The sequence below is a fragment of the Budorcas taxicolor genome, chromosome 3 (assembly GCF_023091745.1).
Source record: "Budorcas taxicolor isolate Tak-1 chromosome 3, Takin1.1, whole genome shotgun sequence".
Taxonomy (NCBI): Eukaryota; Metazoa; Chordata; class Mammalia; order Artiodactyla; family Bovidae; genus Budorcas; species Budorcas taxicolor.
The window spans coordinates 89,806,537-89,830,717 of NC_068912.1; the positions used below are offsets into that span (position 1 = coordinate 89,806,537).

Below are 24,181 nucleotides of genomic sequence, written 5' to 3' on the forward strand. Positions count from 1 at the left end.
CATGAGCTTCTTGAGGCCAGGTACTTTGATGTACTGTCACCTCAATTTCCAGTGCCTATCACTAGGAATTTTCTTGAAATGAAATGGTCAGGAAATATAGTGATTGGTCATAAAGATAGTGCCAACATTGGAAATGGAGATCCTGCTTTGGATTAGAATGGCCTCATCTCTGTGTCCTGGAGAGGCAAGGCGTTATGTCACTTGAGGACTGGCTGCCCCATTGAGGGAGACATATTTACGCTTTTCCCATCAACCAAAGGGAATCTGAGGTTATTCTTTTCCTGGAGCCAAATCAAGACTCGACTGGCATCACCCCCAATCATGCCACAAGTCTGTAGGGGAGACAGAAAAGGCCACTGGGTTTTCTCAATGCTGTCTCCATGCCTTTCAAGAAAATAAAACGAACCATATTCAGATCCAACTTCTTGTCTGCTTGTGGTCATCATCCATATTATTGGAACCGGAAACCCTCCCCAAGCCTTGGACTAGGAAGGAAAGAAGAGGGTTTGGATGGCTCCCAGGTTGAGTGCAAAAGAACTGACTAGACAGATTTTCTTTCCTAACCTTCTCTGTGGGACTTTCCCTTCCTTCTTCCTTACAGAATTTTTGAGTGTCCACAGTGTGCACCAGACTCTGTGCTGACCCTTCCCCATGCTCTTGCCTGGTTTTTTCCAACTGAAACAACTCCCTGTACTGATTTCATTCCATGATCTATATCTTCCCCTACTAGACTCTAAGCTTCCTGAGGGCAGGACTTATGTCATCTCTGCATTCCTTGTACTTCACAGGCATATTTGAGACTCGATAAATACTTGTTGAATGAGTGAGTGAATACGTTAATGTATTATACCATCCCATCAATCTCAAAGCAAGTCTTCATTTTTCCCACTGAGCAGACGAGAAGGGGGTCGTGAGATGGGGAGTAACTCGCTCAAGCAGTGGCGAGCAGAGTTGAAATCATTAACCAAGTTCAATCTGACTCCACAGCTCTCTTATATGTGTTTTATTGTCCTTAGAAACATATGCTTTACAGGCCTATCATGTGAACACTATTAAAAATAGAAGTTGGAGGCCTAAGAGCGGAGCACAAATGTAAGGAACTGGTGGTCTGTTCCCTTCCTGAGTTTATTAGCAACGCTTTGGCTCCTCGGCACCACAGAGGCTGTGGCTGGGCTCAGATGCGAAGCTAACAGTTGATCACGATGTGTGGAACTTTAAAAGCGGACTATTAATATCATACTGCTGGCTTCGCAGCTCCTTTTCATAGCCAACTTGGCCACATTTCAAAGTGTTCAGGCAGTGGAATGAAGATGGCTCAGGCCCACAGGATATCTTCTCTCTCTAGCCCCCAACCCAAGAGGACCAGCTAACTGCACTTGCTGCCACTAAGCCAGAACATGCATTCACTGTCTCCCCTTCCTCCACCTTTTCTCCGTCCTTGCAGAGACAGAATTTCAAGAGCTGCTGGTGATTGCCTTCCAGGGCCCCTCTGTGTTTACTTTCTGAAGGTCAGGCACAATGCTGTGGTGTGTGGCTGGGCTTTCTTTTCAAAGCACCAGTATGAATTTGATAAAGTAAATTGTTGTTCTAGCAGGAAGCAATTAGGGGTCACAAAATAAATAGCCGTAGAATTCAAATAAATCCAAAGAATAAAACCAAATAAATCCATGTGTGTATGCAGAATGATACATAAATACACTTTTTAGAAAGTGAGCATTTTTATCACTGCTGGCCTGGACTAAAGTCACTGTAAAACTGTGGAGTTCATGGTACATTTGTTTTTTTTTTTAAAGGCAGTCTGGGCCTTTGAGTAACATGATGTGAGCTTAATTCTTTTGGAGAAACATGAAAATGGAATCTTATCTTTTAAATGGCTGCTTATCACATTTTTTCCCCCCACTAATGAAATTCCTATATGGATGAAACCAATTTGTAAGGTTAAATTGGGGATTCAGGCACTTTGGAGGTGGACTAAGAGACTCTGAGTGAGCTAAACAGTCATTCTGAGCTTCTCTTTTCTCTACTGGGAGATGAGTGATAGTAGTGCTTATATGATTTTAAAATGACCACTCAGGGTTGTTGGAGGGTTCAATGCAAAAATGGATGCAAAGTGTCTTATACATTGTTGGCGCACATCAGCAGTGGCTATTATCATTGACCAGATATTTCTCATGGTCTTCCTTAGTCTTGACATTCAGTGGCTCACCTTTCACTTTTATTTTACCTTTTCCTCATCTTGGTGAGATGGCAGTGGGGCTTGGTGTTGAACTTGGAGGTAAGGGAGGAAGTGTCTTTCAAGCTTAAGAGGAGAGCATGAACCAAGACAGAGGTCCCGTGTCGTTTTGTTGGAGTGTGTGTCAAGGAGGTTCGGGTTGTGGGAACTCCAGAGGTTGGACTTAGGGACGTCATCTTGTCCTGTGTGGTGGGGAACCATTGACAGACCTTGAGCACGGCTGTGACATGCTCATGCCCAGGAAGTAAATGGGTGGATATGTGTGAGAGGCACAGAAGGCCAGGAGACCAATTTGGAGGCTGCTGCCTGGTCCAAGCAGAAGAGATTGTGGGCCTTCACTTTTTGCTTCAGGCTTAGAAGGGCCTTTCCTGGCAGGTGATGAAATCTATTTTCCATGACCTTTAAGAAAATGGCATCTGAACTGGACGCTGATAAACTAGCAGCAGCTGCGAGAGTGCCTTGCGGTGCTCCTGATGCCCTTGGGCTCTGCTCCAGGTCTGCAGGCAGCAGGGCCCAGCTCAGCTCTGTTCAGTCTTGTCAGTGACTTGTTGAACAGTGAGAGGAAAGAATTGGAAATGCTGTTCACTGAGTAGCTTCTGTGTGCCAGCACTCTGCTAGGAGTTTTGGATGCTTTGATCCCCTTTAGGCATCAGTACAGCTCATTTGTGAGGGAACTGGGGCTCAGGAAAATGGAGAAAGAAACAGAAGTCTCATTGCTAGGAAGTGGTGGATCTGGGGGTTCAAATTTAGGTTATCTTACTTCAGGGTTTTCAGAATTCCATGTCTGAGTGCCTTGAGGTGAGCTTTTCAAAGGGGAAGTAGGTGGCTTAAGAGAGGAAGGCACTTGGAGGCATCGTGAGACCTCATTAGATTTGGAACTTTGTTAGTGATAATTACAAATCGTGCTTTGACTTTAGCAGAATGACGTAGAGTAGCGGGAAAGCTCCTGCCCTGGTGCTTGCACTGTCTCCCTCTGTGCTCTTGGTCAAGACAAGAGGATCATGTGACATCTCTTAGTCATGAGTAAAGGCAGAAAGAGGGTGCATGTAGAGAAGGCTTTGTTGTTGTTTGGTCACTTAGTCAGTCTTATCCGACTCTTTTGTGACCCATGGACTGTAGCCCGCAAAGCTTCTCTATCTATGGGATTTCCCATGCAAGAATCCTGAAGTGGGTTGCCATTTCCTTCTCCAGGGGATCGTTCCAACCCAGGGATGGAACTCTGTCTTTCCTACACTATAGTTGGATTCTTTACCACTGAGCCACCTGGGAAGCCCCAGAGAAGGCTGTAGGTCACTACAAAGGCAAGGAATTGACATCACTATCGATGCTGTTATCTGGGGTGGTGTTTGCTGTAGGTCCTTCTTCTTCGGCCTCTTTGCACTGATGTTTTCTCTCTGTTTTGTTTTCTCCCCTGTATATGGTGATGATGGTTCCATCTTGACCAGCGGGCCTGCCTTTCATCATCATCGAGACAAGCACCATCAAGCCTTACCACCGGGGGTTTTACTGCAATGACGAGAGCATCAAGTATCCGCAGAAAACCGGGGAGACAATCAACGACGCTGTGCTCTGCGCTGTGGGGATTGTTATTGCCATCCTCGCGGTAAGTGCCCAGACTGCGGTGGGCAACCTGTCTGATTCCCTGGCAGCACATCATGGTCTATCTGATATAGCAGAGGTTTAGAAGATCAAGGGTCAATCACTTGATTAACACTATTTCATGCAGTTATTACTATTATTAAAAGTATTGGGTTGGGCAAAAAGTTCATTTGGGATATTCAAAACCCAAAAGAGCTTTTTGTCCAACTCAATATTTTAAAATAGAAAAACACATATACACTGTAAGTATTATAAAAGTATGCTAAGCAACCTTCTAAAATACTTTGCATACATTATTTCTGCAATAGTCAAAGTGTAGATATTGTCCTTATCTTTCTCTACAAATTAAGAAACGGAGGTCTGCAGAGTAAAAATAATTTGCCTAAGGTCACTTGGTTCATGAGTGATAGAGCTGGGGTTTAAACCTAGTTGTCTTCCTTATCCCAGGCTTCCCAGGTGGTGCTAGTGGTAAAGAACCCGGCTGCCAATGCAGGAGCTGTAAGAGATGAAGGTTTGATCCTTGAGTTGGGAAGATCCGCTGGAGGAGGTCACAACAACCCACTCCAGTATTCTTGCCTGGAGAATCTCATGGACCAAGAAGCCTGGCAAGGCTACAGTCCGTGAGCTCACGAAGAGTTGGACACGACTGAGTGAGCACGCATGCACGTCCCTTACCCCAGAGTCTGAGCTCTGAGCCACCATGCTGTAAATCTGAGCCCCAGAGGACAGGAGAAATGCCTTACTGAATATCTTGGGCATTTTCTGTATTTTTTTCCACACTGTTGTGCCGCTGCTCTGACAGTGATAATGCCACTGGCATGATCTGGCATGTTGTTTAATTCTCTCACCTGGTAAATGAGACTCGCAGTCCAGAGACCTGGGTTCTAGTCCTGGCCCTCCACTGCCAAGCGGTACATCTTTAAAGCCAAGGGTGACCATCTTGCTTCAAAGCTTTGCAGTGAGAAATAAAAGAGATCATAAATATTGAAGTACTTGATAAACTCTTAATTGCTGACCAGGTCGCTCATACCCAGGGGTAAAGTCTAGACTTATATCCAGATCTTCCCTTAGAGGGTGAAGCCCTCACTGCAGGTGCAAAAATGTGCTACCAGCTTGACAAGGTCCAGAATTATTTTAAGCAATGGTAGCCATGTGGGAATTGGGGTATCGTCTATCTGGGCTGTACTTAGATCACAGCTTTGTTTTAGATGTGTCCATCTAGAGCAGAGGAGGGGAAGACTGAGGGGATCCAGTCTTATAATTTGTAGTTCATATGTTTTCACGGACATCCATTCCACATATCTGCTATTTTCAGTTTTTTCTTTGTCCTTAAACCCCAGCAACGTGGGCAAAGGGCTAGGCACCATGTCCACCAAGATCAAAAATTCTCTCTTCTAGATTCTGAGTCATCTTTGTGTTAATCCAATCATGGAAGCTTATCTCTGGCCTGTATTAGCAAGCCAAGAAGGGAGAAAGTTAATGGACTTCTCCAGGCCAGAATACCGGAGTGGGTAGCCTTTCCCTTCTCTAAGGGATCATCCCAACCCAGGTCTCTCACCTTGCAGGTGGATTCTTTACCAGCTGAGTCACCAGGGAAGCCCAAGAATGTTGGAGTGGGTAGCATATCTCTTCTCCGGCAGATCTTCCTGACCCAGGAATTGAACCGGGGTCTTCTGCACTGCAGGTGGATTCTTTACCCTCTGAGCCACCAGGGAAGCCCAATATTAAGAACACTGCATGTAAAATAGGGGCTTAGTATTCCCATCATTCAGATGGAAAATCTGAAGCTCAGAGGAGTTCAGTGATATCTCAAAGTCAAAAGCAAGTAAAAACTGGGGTTCAAGCCTAAACCTGGTTTATTCCAAAGCCCTCTGTCCGTGTTGCTGACTTGATTGTGGACAGGCTGTTGGCTGTCCTGTTCAAGTGCTCGGTGGGATAGGCGGTTAGCTACTCTTGCCTTCTCTGCATCAAATATAAACAGCTGATGGTCCACGGAGTGCACTCCATGAAGTTTTTCTTTTGAATTCCCCACTCTGGGGGTGGGTTATAAACTTTGAGACCCCTCTTTGTTTTTTAATAACATCGTAAACCAGGCACACAATCAACAGTTTGACATTGGGGAGGGGGCAGGGAGGCAAGTAGAATTCTTTCCAACCTTTAAAAGAAAAACAGTCCATTTGGCAACTGTAGTAAAGGTGGGCTAAGGATCTTTGTGTTCAGAAACTGAGAAATACAAAATCTCATTTTACTCTTTGCTCCAAAGTTACAGTTGGGGTTGAGTTCTTTAGGAAGAATGGCTTTGCCTGGAAAAAACGTTTGTAATGGAAGGTGAATACTTAACACGGTGTCTGGTGCTCAGGTTTGAACAGGTGTTTTTGACACTTGGAAGCTCAGTTAAATTGAATCCTTTTAGAAGCTGGCTCTAACTTGGGAGCTGTTGAGATAAGAATATCACATTCACAGGGATGGTCTGTGGCCTCTGCTCTCTTTACGTGCAGTTATTAGTGGCGTGCCTAGTGGGCTGCTCCTGGGCACGGCACCAGGGAGAGAGACCTGGGGCCCCTAGACTATGTGAATTAGGTAAATCCCTGGGCTGCCCTGGTGGCTCACTCATTAAAGAATCCGCCTGCAATGCCGGAGGCCCCGGTTCCGTCCCTGCTTCGGGAAGATCCCCAGAGAAGGAAATGGCTACCCACTCCAGTATTCTTGCTTGAGAAATTCCCATGGACAGGGAAGCCTGGTGAACTACACACAGTCCATGGGGTCACAAGAGTCAGACGTGATTTAGCAGCTGAACCGCCGCCACCTGGGTTTTCTAGGCCTCATTTTCCTCATCTGTAAAATGAGAGTCCTGTTTGATTTTACACCTGGGGGCACATCCTTGGCTGCAGTGGGCTAGGACAGAGGGCACTCATGTCTCTTCTCCTGGATCCTTGCTTCTTCCTTCCTCACTAAGAGAAACCTGCTTTGAAGAGCTTAGTTGTGACTGGCTTCCCTCCTCGTGTCACGTGGAAGTTTTAATTAAAATGCTCCCTGACCTCCCAGATTCCCCTGAAAGAGTCATGCACTGTGCCTTGGTTATGGGATGGGATGTTATGGGATGGGCATCGAGGACGTTTCCCCCAGCCGCACAGTGCCAGCAGAATAGGTCTGGAGGTGCTTCCCTTTGGTTCTGAGAAAGCCGTCCTTTGCCAGGTGCTACTGTTGCGTCATGGAAACCTGGGGCTGTGTTCAAGCCTTTTGCACCCTCCCAATACACACACACACACACACACACACACACACAGAGTTTTTTGGTGTCTCAGTTTCACATGGGGTTAAAAGTGGGGGCTCTGGTTCACCCCCAAGCTCCTCTGCTATGGAACGTGTAGAAAATTAGTAAGCCTCCTTGCTCTCATCTATGAAATGGAGATACTCTGAAGGTTTTCAGAAATAAATGAGCTAATATGTGGAAAGTAATTCAGTGCCTGATACAGGCAGTATATTCAGCAAATGTTCACTGTTTTTATTGTGAGTAAACAGCATCAAAAAGTGATGAAGTAAACAAAATATTGATGAAGTGACTTAGTCAAGACCTTTTACTTGGCAGAAGTAGAGTTAAGAAAGGCCCTCCAGCCTTTGGATTCATCACATCTCCCGCTCTTCCCTTGTAGTTTATTCATGAGAACTCAGGTCTCTCGACTCTCATGCCAATACTCTTTGCAAGAAAACTTTAGCCTCCTGATCCAGCTGCCCCTGTATTTCAGCTGGAGGCGTGTGTGAGTTGTGGGCTCCTAATGAGGTATGCTCACCCGCTTACCTGTCATTAAGGACCAGAGTAATCATGAACAAGAGGAAAAGCAAAGACCTCAGAGGAAAAGTGAATAATTCCCATTAATACATATGGTCAATTCTGGAAAATCTATACAACTTGAATTCAACAACAACAACCTTCTCTCCCATTGTGACTGGCCAGAGAGCCTGGCTAGCTCTATGCCGAATCTGCTTCTGATCAGAGGGCGTGAATGACAGTCAGGGAGGGTGAAGGGGGACCCAGAGCTGGAAATCTAATCAGCCTGCTACTTGCTGCCCTGGCCTCCTCCTGCCAAATGTCAGGTTTGTTTAAAACAACAAGAGAAGCCTTGACGGATCTGGGTGCCCCTGCTCCAGTCTGAATAGTCCCCACAACAAAGGAATGGCACACCAGTGGGGTTTCAAGATGCAAATTTCAAAAGTTATAGAGAAAGCAGACACCTTTCTATGGCAGGAGACGTGGAAAAATCGGGTCATTTTGACCTCTTTTTCAGATGTATCTTAGATTTTGAAATTATAGCATAATAGGAATTCCTTCCAAATCCACAAGGCAATGGTTCCTATCCCTGCCTCCTAAGGGTTTAATGACTCTAGCAGCAGTGAGATTAGGAGCAAAAACAGTAAATATCATCTTTTATCTAGCCTTCTCTCCAATTGCCTTGCACCATGCTGTGCAAAGAATTATGCACAAAGATTTTAATATGGAAAAAATGCTTAGTATTCCTTTTAAATAAACAGGGGCTCAAGTGCTTGCTTTGGTCAGACCCTGAAAGGGGTTTAATAAAGATTCTTAATATCTAGGAGTTGAAGTATGATGAGTCATGAGTGAATCCACTTCTCCCTCTGGCCATAAAAATGCTCCTTTTCCTCAATCCCATCGATTTTGAACCTCTGTTATGACATTCCTAACTAGAGAAAAAGCTCAGATTTTGGCTTTGATTGAGGTTCGTGGCCTAAAACTTCTGAGCTTCTTCATTCTGTGACTTATCCTTCAACTTCTGTCAAGGCATTGACCCCTTTGGAAAAGAACTATACCTACGTTTGCTGTAAATTGGTGAAATAGTTCACCAACTCCATAGGCTAGTTCTGGGAGTCCAATCAACTGACATTGCATGTGTCGTGAGTGAGGATCGGCCTTTTCGTCTCTATAGTGGTGTACAGTTTACAGAGTGCCCTTCATGTGCACATTCTCTTATCTGCACCTGGTAGTGACTCTGTGATTCTCAGGGGTGGATTGGTGTGGCTAAGGGAACTGGAGATCAAGAAATGAAGTGACTTTCCCGTAATTAATGAGTGGCAGGGCCAGACCAGGAGTCCTCTGATTCTAAGGCAAGGCTTTTTAAAATGAGACCATTGCTGCCTTCTAAAGCCTGCTTCCCTTCCACAGTTACTTATTAAGCCCACAGGGCATGGCAGGTGCTGGTGATCCAGGACTGAACCTTCGCTTAACAAGCTGTGTGTTATCTCTTGTCACTAAACTGCCTGGAAGCTGCCCCATCTCCAGCAGACAGACAGCACCTTCAATATATATCACCTTGTAATGTGATTTGTGTCCACTTTTCATCTCCCCAGCTAGATAATAGGTTCTTGCAAGGCAGAGATCAGATCTTTCCCTCTTGCACATGGTAGGTACTAACTAAACACCAAGCCAATGTCACCTTCTCCAGGAAGCATTCCTTGACTGCCTCCTCCCCCACCTTCCAAAGGTCCCAGAGGTCCCTGGGCCCACCTCTGTCTTTGCAGTTATTGTATCGAACTATCATGTCTGTTTACCTGACTATTTCCTGGTAATTCTGCTAGAGTAGGCATCCTCTGATTTTGATTTTATTGCTAGCATAAGGCAGAAACTTGGGTACTCAATATATGTGATTGTAAAAATCATAGAGGAGACCATACATTTCGAGCAGAAACTGACAAGCATTAGGTCAAAAGATGTTAGAGGACCTAGGCGAGCAGGGATATGTGTCCTGTTTCTCTCCCTAAAATCTGGATATTGGCCTCTGATGCACACGGGAGCCTGCTCTGTACCACATGCACATTTCTGGCTGGAGAGACAAGAAGAAGAACTTATACCTCCAAAACTTGTTTATTCAGGATCAGGCTTCGGTTTGCCCACATCTGGACTTCATTACTTCCTCCCCACCCCCCATCTCCCTTTATCTGAGAGAGCACTGCCAAGAAAACAAGGTTCCCCAAGACTGCCTCCTCATTAAAGGTTAGTCGAGTCTTCAACTCTGAAAAAAAATGTGAAGTCAGGCTGGCCCAGCAGTGCCCTGGTGGGAGACCCAGTTCCCCCAGTTTACAATCCACTATATCTGTGCAATTACCAAGACCACCAACAGAGAATGATCACGTTAACCCTTCAACTGTGTCATCCCTGATCAGAGGGCTACAGAGTTCTTCAGACCTCCTTACTGCCTGAGGAGGGGGCGGGGGGAGGGGCCCTATTTGCAATGTAACAAACACAGGCACTGAGATTAGGATTTAGGTACCACCCCCCCCCCCCCCAGCAACCACACACAAGCTGTAGCAATTCTTCCTTAGTTACTGTCATTCTTAGGGGTTCAGGACTATTTGGAAAATCTATCTAATATGAGGGTGATAATATTCTCCACTTTAAGTGACAATTCTTAGGAGGCTGGGCAATCTATTCATGTGAGTCAGTGTTAGGGGATGGGATAGAGGATTAGATACCATTGACCCACTATCTAGTGGGCTGGAAACTAATATGCCTTATCTTAAATCCTCTTCAGCATCTGCAGGGGATAGGTATTATCGACCCCATTTTACTAATGAGGGAGGGTCCTAAGGTTTACAAGGGGAGTGTGGCCAGTGTGAAGTTATTCTGCTTGGTGAACAGGGAGCAGGAATTGATACCCAGGTCTGTCTGTCTTCAAAACCCAGCACACGAGCTGACATTGAAGATCCACTGTGTGCTTGGGGCTATGCAGAGTGCTCTGCAATTAGTGAGCTAGAAAATCTGTAGTTCCTGGTTGTAAAGAGCTCTTTGTATGGAGGAGGACAAAACATCTAGGCTCCTGGGCAGATGATTGCCCAAGACTGACAGTGTAGGATAGTGGGTTTTCCTTTTTTTAACAACAATTTTTTTGTTTGTTTTAAAGTAGATTTTAATTTAGTTCTTACTCTTCTTTTTATTTTAATTATTATTTGTTTTTTGGCCTTGCTGTGCAGCATGTGAGATTTTAGTTCCCCGACTAGGGATTGAACCTGCAGTCCCTGCATTGGAAATACAAAATCTTAACCATTGGACCACCGGGGAAGTCCCTGGGATGATGTTGTGTAGGAAGTGGTTTGTCAGAAAGTGAAAGCCTTTCTGAGTGAGACCTTCCTTAGAACATACAGGCAGCTTCTAGGCTTCCCCTTAGCCTAGAAGCTGAGATACAAGACACAGATACTGTCCTTGGAGCTTATGGAACAGGCCAAGTGCATGATTGACTGTGCCATTAGACCCTCAAGGAGACTAAAGAACTGGTCAGGGAGCTAGAAGATAGTCAGGGCAGTGAAGGATAGTAAGACCCAGAGAGGTGAGAGCTTCAAGGACAAAAACAAGAGAAATGCTGTAAACTAGCAGTCCTCAACCTTTCTGGCACCAGGGACTGGTTCTGTGGAAGACAATTTTTCCACCCACCAGGGTGAGGCGTTGCGGTTGGGGGGCAGTGGTGCGCGGATAGTTTTGGGATGACTCAAGCACAATACACTTATTGTGCACTTTATTTCTATTATTACATCAGCTCTACCTCAGATCATCAGGCATTAGATCCTAGAGGTTGGGGACCTCTGCTGTAGATGGTCTAAGGCAGAAATAAAGTACTGTGCGAGTTGATAGGAAGATCACTCAAGGTCGTTTTCCTTGGTGAAGGCTTCATCATCATCGTTATCATTATTCATGGAGCACTCCATTTAATTATCACAACAACCCTTGGGCTCTTTCTGCCGCCACCATATTATCTCCCTTTGTACACATAAGGAGACTGAGAGTCATCGAGCTCAGTTGCCTGAGACTCTTGAGTAAAGGCGCCCTCTAACCTGGTGCACTAGCTGGCATCGAGCTCTACTTTGAAGCAGAGGTGAGACTGTCATCAGAGATCCTGGCGTTCCAGACAGGGGATGGCTTCACCAAGACTGAAACAATAGGGTCTTTTCAGGAAGTGTCAAGCAGACAGACCTGCTCAGCTAGAGAAACAGAGTATAAGGGAGAAGACAGAGATAAGGTAGGAAGAGATGACTGCAAGATTGTGAAACTCCTTGAGTGCTGAGGAGTTTTTACTCTCATTAATAGGCTACAGATTGATGAAAGTATTTTCAGCTCACGTGGCCAACTTTTCAACCAACGTCAAGGATGAGGTCTGAACTGCCGTGGTGGTAATGCAAAGAGAAGAGAGAGAATCGGATGGATATGACATCCCACCTTGCAGACATGGGATAATCAGAATTGGGTTACAATGCGGGTAAAGGAGAGGGTGCAGTCTAAGATTTCCTGTCTTTGCAGTTCTGTGTTTGGTGGCATCTTGGGTAGGAATGGAGGGAAGAGAAGTGAGTTTTGGGGCAGAAGTTGGAATAAGTGTGACTTGGTCAGGTGGACATGCTGATAATACTGGTTTGATAACTAGTTGGAAGCTTTGGCAGAAGATTGGAATAAGACTGATGGGGTAAAGAGTGAGCTGAAACTAGAGAGTGAAAGAAATGCCCTTTTGAAGGTCATTTTCACAGGTGAAGTCACAGAGAAAAGGCAAAGATACAACCCTAGGAAGACTGACATTTATCTAACAGCACCCAGAAGTGGAGCCACTGGAAAGAGAAAGGTGTTTGAGAAACAGGAAGAAAGCACAGTGGTGATATTAAGGATGGTAGGAAATTCAAGGTCAAAGGAGCGAGAAATGGGCAGCAGGCTATGCTACGGAGAGAACTCTTGCATGGAGAGGCAGAGCTGATCATCTCGGAGACTCGTGCCTTTGAGTCCCTGACTTTGGAAAATAGACTGCTTCATCTTTCAAGATGCCTCCTCTGTAAAGCTAGAGGGCTTAGGGCGGCCACTGTTGATTTCAACCATAAATAGCTCCTGTGCCCTCTCTCTGGCTTCTTTGCTGTCCATGTTCTAGACCTACCCATAAAGCCTAGAAACTCCACTGGTGGCCTTGGACAGATTTGGGTCCCCATTGCCTTTCCTGATCTGTGAGGCACTGATCTCCTACCAAGAGGTTACAGACAACTGGGTGGGAGAAGAATGGGAGACTGAATTTCTCATCAGTTAATTCCAGTCGCTGAAGATACTGCATTTCATTGTAGTAGATGGAGCAAAGCTCAAAGAAGACAGAGCAACACTTCTGTCTCCATCCTTAGAAGCAGGACTTGGATATGTTATGTTTCCCTTTCCCTTACTGAGAAATCAAGTGAGATAAATGATTCTTCCTTCATTAACCTCCATCATTCAATGCCTGTTGAATGAAGGAATCTCTTCTGGATTGAAAAAGGTTCATGAATCCACAGAGCTGAGATGTGAAGGGGGAGCTTGGTGCTCTGTGGCTGATGGGGATCTGGATGTGCAGGTGCCTGACAGGGTGACATGATCTTCGTAGGTGTTCAGGGAATGCCTATCTCACTGGAGACTTCCAACCTGCCGCCTGCTAGGGCTTCTAAGAGAAAGCCAGCCAGATGCCACCGGGCAGAGCATGGGAGGCCCAGGCTGCAGCAAGCGCCCTGCCACTGTCCACTACCTTATCCCCAAGGGTGATGCAGTGGCCTCTCTGGCCTTCATCACACTCATTTATAAAGTGTGGAGGATAATTTAGCAAATCTTAGGGTGTTGTGAGAAGCAGGTAATGCAGTGGATAGGGAAAAGTTTTGTGTTGTTACAGACTATGCAGATGTTATCACTGAAGCAGATCACAATATTAGGGAAGTTTGTCCTTTGAATTTGGCAGCAGAAGATGAGTTCTCAGACTCTGTAAGAGGAATTGTTAGGATTCTGTGCAAAAGTCTTACTTTTTTTGGGATAATCTGTATAGTGGACTGTTACAAATAACATGAACAATGCAGTAGGGTAGCCCTTGCTGCCTGGAATTTAAACTTTCTGCTTTGTTCCCCTGAAAAAGACATCCTAGATGAAATGGTCAAAAACCAACATCTCCACACTCATATTTTTCTGGTTCTACCCTGGAGAGGTAGTACTCCCAAATTCTTTAGTGTGATATGTTCTTTTCCAGGGATCTCTTAGAACTATTTTGGAAAAGATGTTTTATACAAGTACAGACATTTCCTGGAGCTATTGCACGTTCAGTTTCAGATCATTGCAATAAAGCGAATATTACAATAAAGTGAGTCATGGGTGTTTGGTTTCCCAGGGCATGTAAAAGTTAGGTTTACACTAAACTGTAATCTGTTAAGTGTGCAATTGCGTTATGTCTAAGAAACAATGTTTGTGCCTGAATTAGAAAATACTTTATTGCTAAAAAATGACCACCGATCATTGATTGTAACAAATATAATAACAATGAAAAATTAGAAATATTGAAAGTATTACAAATTTCAAAACATAGTACACATAGACATGAAGTGAGCAAATGCTGTTGGGGAAAAAAAAAAGCTGATAGACTTGCTTGATACAGGGTGGTCACAAACCTTCAATTTGTTAAAAAAACAGCAACCACAACAGTATCTGCAAAGTGCAATAAAATGGTATGCCTGTGTTAATTTTTTGTTTCTTTTTTTCCAAGGGAAGGAACAAAAAAATAAAACATTATTGTTTGCAGAGCTCTTCTGCTAGGTGCCACATAGTTGATATATCATCTTCTTGATTCCCCTGGCAATCTTGCTAGGTAGATTTTAGTCCTTTTAAAATTTTTCATGTCTTTTTTTACCTTTAAAATTTTTGTTTTATATTGGAGTATAGTTGATTAACAGTGTTGGGTTAGTTTCAGAGGTACTGAAAAGTGATTCAGTTATACATATACACATATCAATTCTTTTTCAAACTCTTTTCTCATTTAGGTTATTACAGAATATTGAGCAGAATTCCTGTTGCTATACAGTAGGTCCTTGTTGGTTGTTTTAAATATAGCAGTGTGTACTGGTCAACATATTACTTTTACTTCATAGACAAGGAGACCTAAGCCCAGAGAGGTGAAGTCGCTTCTCTAGGTTTATGGTAAGAGATGGGATATACAGATCAAGATTTTTCTGGCTCCAAAAGTCAGTGCTTCTTTCACCACTGTGTAATCTCTCCTTTCCAAAATGTCTCTCCTAATGTGTTTTCAAATTTCCTCTCCAGAGCAGCTCAATATTTGTGAATATGTGGGCAGTTGAGCCCTTGTATACCAGAAAAGACAGGAAGAGGAGCTGTCTTAAGAGTTGGAGCCAACTTCCCTCAAACTCAGCCATTCTCTGGCGAGGACTGATTGATCCCGTTCTGTCCCCTCATAGCTTAATTGCAATGCTTTCCCACTTTATTAGTTTCCAGATTTTGTGCCAAATGCTTTAAAAGGCAGGTAGGGGAGAATTCTCCTCTGCTCGCCTGGCAGCCTGCCATCACCCCCAGAATCTGTTGCTTGCTGTTTCAGAAAGGGATCGACATTGAAGGCATTTTTCTCAGCCGTGAAATTTACATATCACAACTTTGCTGACTGAAGCAGAAACCAGGGCTCCCGGGGGCCAGAGTGTGCGAGTGGGGACAGGGCCTTTGTAGGGGGAGGCGGGGAGGGAAGAGCTTATTTTATTACCCGGGAATAAAAACATTGCGAGTAATGAATAAAGTCCGAAAGCAGTAAATCTGGAACTCCAGAGTTAGGTGTGTAACGTGTCGGAGAACAATTTAAGCCTTCGTCTCTTCTGCAGAAGTGAGGTATTTGGGCAGCCCGAATTTCATTAAATGGTCTTTTAAGGGTTAGGATTACAAGAAGCCAAACCTGGCCAGTTCATAACGATGATTTATGGCTGTATTGTCGACTCCCCGACCCTTCTGTACAAGGGGATGGAGAAAATACATAATTTGTTGCTCATTAACTCCAAGATCTGTCAGGGCTGCCCCAGAAGCCATGTGGTCCTGGAGTCATATGTCTGCTAAATGGCTTCAGCCTGATCCTGTCCTTGAAAATACACAGTTGCTATTCTATAGTAGAAATTGTTTTTAATAATAGAAATAATAAAACAATCTTAATGTAGTCTTCTGTGGGTCTTTGAACTTGAGAGTTAGAATATCTGGGCTCTACTTTTAACTGTCAGCTTTCTAGCCTCAAATCCTTCAGATCAGTCACTATTTCTCAGTGCCTTAGTATTCCCACCAGTAAACTGGGTATATTGTCCTCACAGGTTGCAGATTAAATGAAACTGTAAGTTGCAAAAGAAATTTAAAAGATTGCTAGTATTATTAGAGTTATTATTGGGAATTTGAGGGGCCACCAGATGTTCTCTTTATATCATTATCTTCCCATGAGAGGAGGAAGCATTTTACTTAGCAGCTTGCTATTTGCAAAACTGTGGCATTGAAAACTGAAGTTTCAGAATGAAGGATGTGAGAGCTAAAGATTGTCCTTGCGGTGTAACCAAACCCTTTCTCCCTGAGATGACTGAAGCAGAGAGGTGACTCCCCTGGGATTAGTCAACCATAAAATGATGTAAGAGATGCTGATCTGCAGTGGAAACCCACGTGTTCTTTTTCTGCATCAAACTGGAAATCATACCCAAGACATGCCCATTTAGAAACAGTTTCTTAATCTGTTTAAGTGGATGGTTCAAGGAACTCAGGAGCCATCCTAGGGCAGGAATTATGCATGGGGTCTTGATTCTGTTCTTGGCTTGTGTCATCTCACAAGTACGTTTCCTTTCCTGCTGCTTATTATCTTTGCTTTGATGAGAGGCTACTGGTGAAGGTAGCACAGGAGAGCTGGGAATAAATGTCACTGCAGTTATGAAGGAATTAATCACGGAGTCTAGTGCCTTCATTTTGCAAATGGAGAAGCTGACTTGTCCCAGATCACTCAGTGAGTAGGGACTTGAACTCTGGCCCCTTGACTCCTAGCTTAGTGCTTCTCCCCCATGTCTAAAGTCAAGTGAGCATGATTTATAAAAAAAGAAGAAGGAAGAGCGAACATGATGGTGGTAATAAACATCTGGAACATGTTAGCCCATAAGGTTACACAGGGTAAAAGTATAAACAGGTTCAAAAGGGGAATTAGACCATGAATGGTAGGAAAGAATGCTGGGTGGAGAATTAGAACACCTGGGTCTAATCTTTAGATGTGAGTTAATTTGAACTTCAGTTTCTTCCATATATAATGGACCCTTTCATTTATGACTGGCTAGGCTTCTCAGATTTTAATCTCTGCAGCATGTTGTCAAAGGACTCTTGGTAATGTTTAGAGGACATTTCCAATTTTGCAATAAAAACAACCATGTGGACCACCATCTTGCTCCCTTTCATTCATTGATTCATTCAGCTGATGGTCCTGCTGCTCTCCCAGAGAACGGCTAAGCCAGGATGCCAGACGGGGCTGGCCTTTGACCATCTCTCTAATGGAATCATATGATCTCGGAAATTCAGTATGATCCAGGAAACCAAAGGGTAGCTCTGAGAAATCACCAGCATTTATAAACACAGAATCACTGTATAAATGTTAGCAGCACTAGGAGATGTTCTCACGACGGCACCTGCTTGCCCCTGGGCCCAGCTGGCATTTCACGGCCATCCTCCCCTCCAGACTTGGGAGCCCTGGACTGGGATCAGACACCCAGCCTGGATGCCTTCCCCAGCTAGAAAAGAATGAGGGAAGCCCATGAGAAGAGTGCCCGGACGTGTCAGTCTATTGCTTCCCTCGTGGTTGTGAACACGCTGTCTGTTCCCTGAAAGGGCAAGTGTGGCTCATCAGCCTTCCCTGTGAGGAAGTGTGAAAGGGACTTTGTGGTGAGTGATGAGTTGAACATCACTGTCCCGGCACTGTGGTTGTGACCAGGAAGTGGCCAGAGCTGTGCTGTGGAGTTAAGTCAAGGACAGCAGGCTGAGCGGTGGTGTATCACCAGCGCAGAACTTATCCTCAGCTGTGTAGGCATTTAAGGTGTTTACCTTACAGAGAGTCAGCTGACCCCCTTCCCTGCCCTAAGCCCCCACCATTCTTAATGTAAAAGCAGGCAGTTTTGGTTAGAGAGCTTTTCCTCTCTGAGTCTCAGTCTATCTCCTGGTAGTTGTGGGGGTGTCATAAAGTATATAAAAAATAAATGCTGACATGCTGTTCATAATCGATGGTTGCTGGCTCTTTTTTTTCTTCTTTTTCAAGAAGTGATGAATCTCCCTCCCCTTAACATTAAAGAGTAGACGCAGTGGGATGGAGGAAGGATATGAAAACCCAGACTTGCTCACTGTCTTTCAGGATGGAGGAGACAATGCAGGCACCCTTGGGAATTCACAAACTCTGAAGGGCCTGGTATAAAAGTTTCTTGGTTTGAAGGCCAGTACTCTTTTCATCATGCCCTACTTCTTAAGAGTAAAATGAAAGAATTCCTTTCTGTGACCCAGGGCATTTTTACCACTTGCCACATTTCTGACTACCTCTGTAGAGGTTCAAGTTATTTTAGAAGGACACCAGGTAGGTGACAGGGCCTGGATTCAAACCCCAAACCGAGTCAGGGAGCATTCACCCTTTCGCAAAGAAACCTCAGCCAGGGCCCAGTGTGGCACAGGTGAAGGCCCTGTGTAGGGTTTGATCGTGGTTGGTGATTCGTGACCCCCAATCCTAGAATCTGGAGATTTGCTCAGACCCTCTGACATCTTGCCATGCTGTGCTAAGTCACTTCAGTTGTGTGTGACTCTGTGCAACCCTATGGACTATAGCCCTGGCTCCTCTGTCCATGGGATTCTCCAGGCAAGGATACTCGAGTGGGCTGCCATTTCCTTCTCCAGGGGATCTTCCCAACTCAGGGATTGAACCCACGCCTCTTATGTCTCCTGCATTGGCAGGCAGGTTCTTTACCACTAGCACCACCTTGGCCACCCTTAATCATGATTTTGGTTCCTCAATAGCTAAGTCCTTATTTGTCTCTCTCTTTGGTTGTGTGTGTGTGTGTGTGTGTGTGTGTGTGTGTGTGTGTGTGTGTGTGTGTGTGTGTGTGTCGGGTTGGCCAAAAAGTTCATTCAGGTTTTCCCTTAATGGAAATACCCTTACTAACTGTTTGGCCAACCCGATACACACACACACACGGATATCTATATCTTAATATATATATTTAATATATATTTTGTATATTTACATATGACTGTATTTGGTTACATATGTTTCTTCCTAAGGAATAAATGACTGTGTCAGTGTTTCAGTCTTTTCTCCCATGCACATTGGTGTCTTATATACTTCTTGAATAGAAAATCGGGATTTTTCTAGATTCTAACCTATAGCTATGTACTGAATATCTTCTGTGTCACTGAATACCCTTACAGCCTCACTTTTGTTGATGGGTCCTGATGCCGCCTCATGCCCCTCTTCGTTGTCTTTCAGGTCATCACAGGGGAATTCTACCGCATCTATTACCTGAAGGAGAAGTCCCGCTCGACGATTCAGAATCCCTACGTGGCAGCCCTCTACAAGCAGGTGGGCTGCTTCCTCTTCGGCTGCGCCATCAGCCAGTCCTTCACAGACATTGCCAAGGTCTCCATAGGGCGCCTGCGTCCTCACTTCTTGAACGTCTGCAACCCCGATTTCAGTCAAATCAACTGCTCTGTGGGCTATATTCAAAACTACAAATGCAGAGGCGAAGACAGCAAAGTCCAGGAAGCCAGGTGAGAGTCCACCTCCCGTGGCACTAGGTTCACGCCTTTGCTGCAGGCAGTTCAGTGAGTACTTACTGAGTACCAAGCTCAGTCCTGGGGCCCTGATTCAGTTGGATGAATAAGGCAAAGTCCCCATTCTTAAGGAACTCATAGTCGAATAACTGACAGATCGCAAAAGCGATTACAGTGGAGCTTTGGTAAGTCCATTCATTCATTTGTTTTTTCCCTTATTTATTTGTTCATTCATGGGTGCTTGCTACGTCCCGGGCAAGGTGTCCAAAGCACTACCACGGATGCAGCAATGAGCAAGGGCTACTCTTAGGGTCACAGTCCCGGGAGGGAGCAGACAGACCAGCAGGTAGTGGGGATGTGAACATGGCCCTTACACACCCATCTCTTGCTCTTGCAGGAAGTCCTTCTTCTCTGGCCATGCCTCCTTCTCCATGTACACTATGCTGTATTTGGTGGTAAGTACTTTGTCTCTGATTCCAATGAAGTCCAACCCCAACTTAAATCTCATCTGTACCTAGAGCCCTTGTACTGGTTAGGGGCAGACTTCACTGAGGAATCTTTGAAAAAGAGGTTGGCTAGAAGAATTAGTTTCTATTCTGAGCCCTGCCACTGCATTAGCAGAAGTCATTTCACTTTCCAGACTTTCCCCGTTTTTCAAATAAAAATAATATTTACCATGGATGCTTGATAAGGATTGAGCACCCATTTTGGAATGATTAAGTGATAAAGACACTTGTATAACATTTTGTGGTAACAAGCACCATTTTCTGAAAATCCATTAACTCAGTTGATCCTTCCAGGAAATTTGTTATAAGTAATATTATCTCTACTGTGGGAAAGGATCACTAAGTAAGGTTCAGACAATTCAAGCAAAGTGCCAAAATTCACATAGACACCAGAACTATTGCTCAAATCCATGCCTTCTGATCAAATTCCTCATAATGTTCTCCATGCCATGTCCTCCTCCATTATCTTCTGATGAAAAGGCTTTAAATGTCACTATCTGTCTACAGAGTGATTTTGAGTTTTGCAGAATCCTTCTGCATCCATGAACACAGGTGACCTCATAATAACACAGTGAAGTAGGAAATCCTCAGCCCCAGTGCTCAGATCTAGAGACCAAGGCCCAGAGAGGATCACAGTGTGTTGGAGGGCCTTCAGCTAGTGGTGGACCCGTCTGAGGCCCCATGTTGGCCTTGCCATGGCCATGCTTCCTGGAAATGCTGGGGCGGTTGGTGCAGGTGGAGCACCCTACTTCCCTCTGGCCGCCACACAGCCAGACAGCTGCCGGTCTGTTTCTGTTTGTCAGTTAAATATGGTCCCCCTGCCTTTCCTCTCCCCTTGAAATGAGGTTCCTATGCCAAGGCACTTCCTGCTTTTGGCTGCTTTGATGGAGTTCAGAGCAAGAAGGCGCTGAGAGGTCAGACATAGCTCAGAGGAGCATAAAGTTGTTTGGAAAAAGAGCATTTTGCTTTCGTATTTAAAAAACATAATTAAGAGTTGGAAAAAACAGCAGAGAGGTTTTTTTGTTTTGTATTTTTCCCCCAGTCCTTTCCAAGTCTGGAGGTCTCCAGGCTTCGCATTTCCTAGGATAGAGAGCTACAAGGTGGGCCCCAACCTCTAAAAGCATTAAACGTGGATTTTTAAAATTCATGGATAGCACTTCCCACCATACTTTATTTTTCTGTTGTTTTTGTTTTCTCTTTGCTCTGAGGCAGGACAGTTTAACAATGATATTTCACTTCCTGCTGCATTTGTATTTTACCCAGGTCTGGAAGCAATTTTACAAAATATAATTTCACTCTTTTGTAAAGTAAAAGTGCTGACAGGTTTCTGGTGCCATCTATGTGCCAGGCACTGCGTCGTGCTCATGCTATGACTTTGAGATCCTCTCAGTAACCCAACGAGATGTGTTTTGATTACACTATTTTCAGTTTCAGACACAGAAACCAACAAATCTGAATTTAAGAGGCAGGAAAGGTATTTGAAGGCTGGTCTTCATGACCCGAGCCTCGTTGTATGTTCTTTTCATGGTGCTGTGTGATAAAAAAAATCAAACAAACCTCTGCAGGATAAACTTACAGATACAAGCTCCAACCCTAATTCCAATGTCACTTGAAGGCGACCTGCTTTTCTTCAGATCTGCTCTAATGGGTGAGATGCCGCCTTACCCCCACTGCCCATCACCTCCTGGCAGCTATGATTATAGCAAGAGCTCTCTACGAGGGTGTTGGGTAAGGCCTGGATTGTGACTGTTTATTTACATCTTCGAGGGAGGAAAAAAACTACAGTGGCTTTATATTCCAAGAAGGAAGGAAAGAAAGAGACGAAGGAAGGAAAGAAAGAGAGGAAGAAAGGAAAGAAAGAGAGGAAGAAAGAAAAGAACCTCCTTAATCCTTCATCTCTGCAGCATATTTTCACACACTCTTTGGAGCGCCTGCACACACACATTCTCAGTTCACAGGCACCCACACATACAATGTGCAAACTCAGGGCTCTCTTTTTAGCTCTAAGTTTATCTTGTCTTAAAATAACTCTGAAAGTAAGAGCTGAGAAGTAGGGAGGACAGTGTCCTTCACCATGGCTCCTTTTTATGTGATGTTGCACAGAAATCTCAACCCTTTGAAAGTCCAATTTGCAAAGCTTTCAAAGGAAGTTTGAAGAACTCTGTTGCCGCCTGTCTGGAGAAGTCGAAGATACTGCAGTCCCTCAGAGAAGCTCCTCCCGAAGCTTTTATGTTGAGCTGCAGGAAGTGCCTGAGTTGGACACACGAGATTCTGGCAGCCCCTGGAGCCCTGTGGGATTTTGTTCAGGCAACCTGGGCCCCAGCTTCCTTGGAGCCTTGGGAATACTCCCATTTGGACTGGCCGAGTATGGCATTGCCAGTGTTTGCCTTTAGAGTCAGACAGACCTGGGAGATTCTGGCCATGCAATTACTAGCCACGGAACTGTGAGTTGGCTTCTTAGGTTTTGAACCTCAGTGTCCTCTTCTGTCAAGTGGAGACAGTTGTGTCTGTTTTTGGAAGTTGGGGCCACTTTTCTTCTCCAGGCTCTGCTTTCACCAGCTGTCAAATGTCAGAGTGGAATTAGATGGTGTCTACCATCTAATTGATTTCTCAATCCCTCATGGTTGTTTTTAAAAGAAGTTTGGATTAGGTGTTGAAAGGGAAGATGGGAAGCAGGCAGAGACAATTTTGTCCTGATTTCCATGGAGTTCAGAGAGTGGCGGACCAGAACACCAGCCATCCCTTTGCCAGGCTACCATCTAGAGCCTCCCATGGCTTTGGAGGGTGCTCCGTATTAGGTTTTGATTTGTAAAATGGATAGCTTGGAAAACCATAGCTCGAAACACCAAATTATCTCTGGGTACAGAAGCTTAAGGATGAGGTTAAGGCTTGTCGGAGATTAATGCAGATACAAATCAGAGAAATCCCACAGCATATGTAAACCTAAACGGCGCTCCCTACCCTTGAGCCCTGGTCTAAACTCCAGAGGACCACATCTGGATTGGCCCTGGACCTCCATGGTCAGGGACTGAGGATGACCTGGCTGCCTGGATAAAACGCCAACACGGTTGAGGGAGGGAGGGGGCCACCAATTCACATAGCATATCTGGAGTTCCCTCTGTTGTACCAGGCACGCTGCTGCCTTCTGGGGCTACTAGATTAATCAGCCCTGGGCCCTGCCCTCAAGGAACCCAGCACCAGTTTAGTGAGGAATTGCTTCCCAGGTGGAGCTAGTGGTAAAGAACCAGCCTGCCAATATAGGAGACATAAGAGATGCAGGTTTGATCCCTGGGTCGGAAAAGTTCCCTAGAGGAGGAAATGGCTACCTATTCTAGTATTCTTGCCTGGAGAATCCACTGGACAGAGAAGCATGGTGGGACTACAGTTCATGGGGTCACAAAGAATCGGACATGACTGAAGCAACGCAGCATACACACGTGCAAGCCCCATGCTAGAGGTGGGAATGTAGTGATGGGCAGGGCATGGCTGTGGTCCTCAGGGAGTTCAGTCTAGAGGAGCAGATGGACAATGAGGATAGGCTGGTCCATGGTGCAGGAGGGACAGGGGTCTATAGGTTATTATGGAAACTCTTGCTAAACTGCAGAGGGGGGTAGAAGCCAAAGAGGGTGTCCTGTAGGGTAGTCACTTGATGGTAGGAGGTTAGAAGGACATGAGGACAGTGGTATGGGGTCTGCACATGTTCAGTTGAGCATGGCTTTGATGGCTGATAGGAAGCAGACGATGGAGGGTACACTGAAAGCTGAGAAGACCCCGTGAGCATCAGCCCTGGCTCCTCCTCCTGTTGCTCAGATCAGGCAGCAGCAAGTTCAAGTGAGGCCTTTCCTGGACTGCTGAGTTCCTCTCCCAGGAATCTGCACCTTGCCCCTCCACTTCCTCCGGACACTGTCAGAGAAGCCTTTCCTGGCTGCCCCATCTTATGCTCCCTAGCTTCCTTTGCAGCCATATTTTTCCCCCCAGTTTCTCACCATCTAAAACAGCCTTTGTGTATCTCCACTAGATATATTACAAGCTTTGCGTAGTAGAAGTTTTTGTCTCTTGATTTATTGCAGTCTCTCACTTCCCCAAACACTGTCTGACAATTAAGAATGCAACGAATGCTTGATGAATGAATGAACGAATGGACCCAAGTAGTGTCTGACAGTTAAGTATGCAGTGAATGTTAGATGAATGGATGGATGGATGAATCCTGTATCTTCTGACACTTCCAGGCCACGCTGCTTTCCATTCCAATCAAAATTTTGTTCACCT

At 44.9% G+C, this 24,181-nt stretch overlaps 1 protein-coding gene across 1 annotated transcript in view; it reads left to right on the forward strand.

Moving 5' to 3' along the window:
- Window positions 1–24,181, forward strand: part of PLPP3 (phospholipid phosphatase 3) — an 88,217-nt gene that overhangs the window by 40,228 nt on the left and 23,808 nt on the right. The window contains exons 2-4 of the mRNA XM_052636633.1: window positions 3,679–3,836; window positions 19,123–19,403; window positions 19,804–19,861. Of these exons, the coding sequence (XP_052492593.1) occupies window positions 3,679–3,836; window positions 19,123–19,403; window positions 19,804–19,861 (497 nt within the window). The remainder of the gene's footprint in view (window positions 1–3,678; window positions 3,837–19,122; window positions 19,404–19,803; window positions 19,862–24,181) is intronic.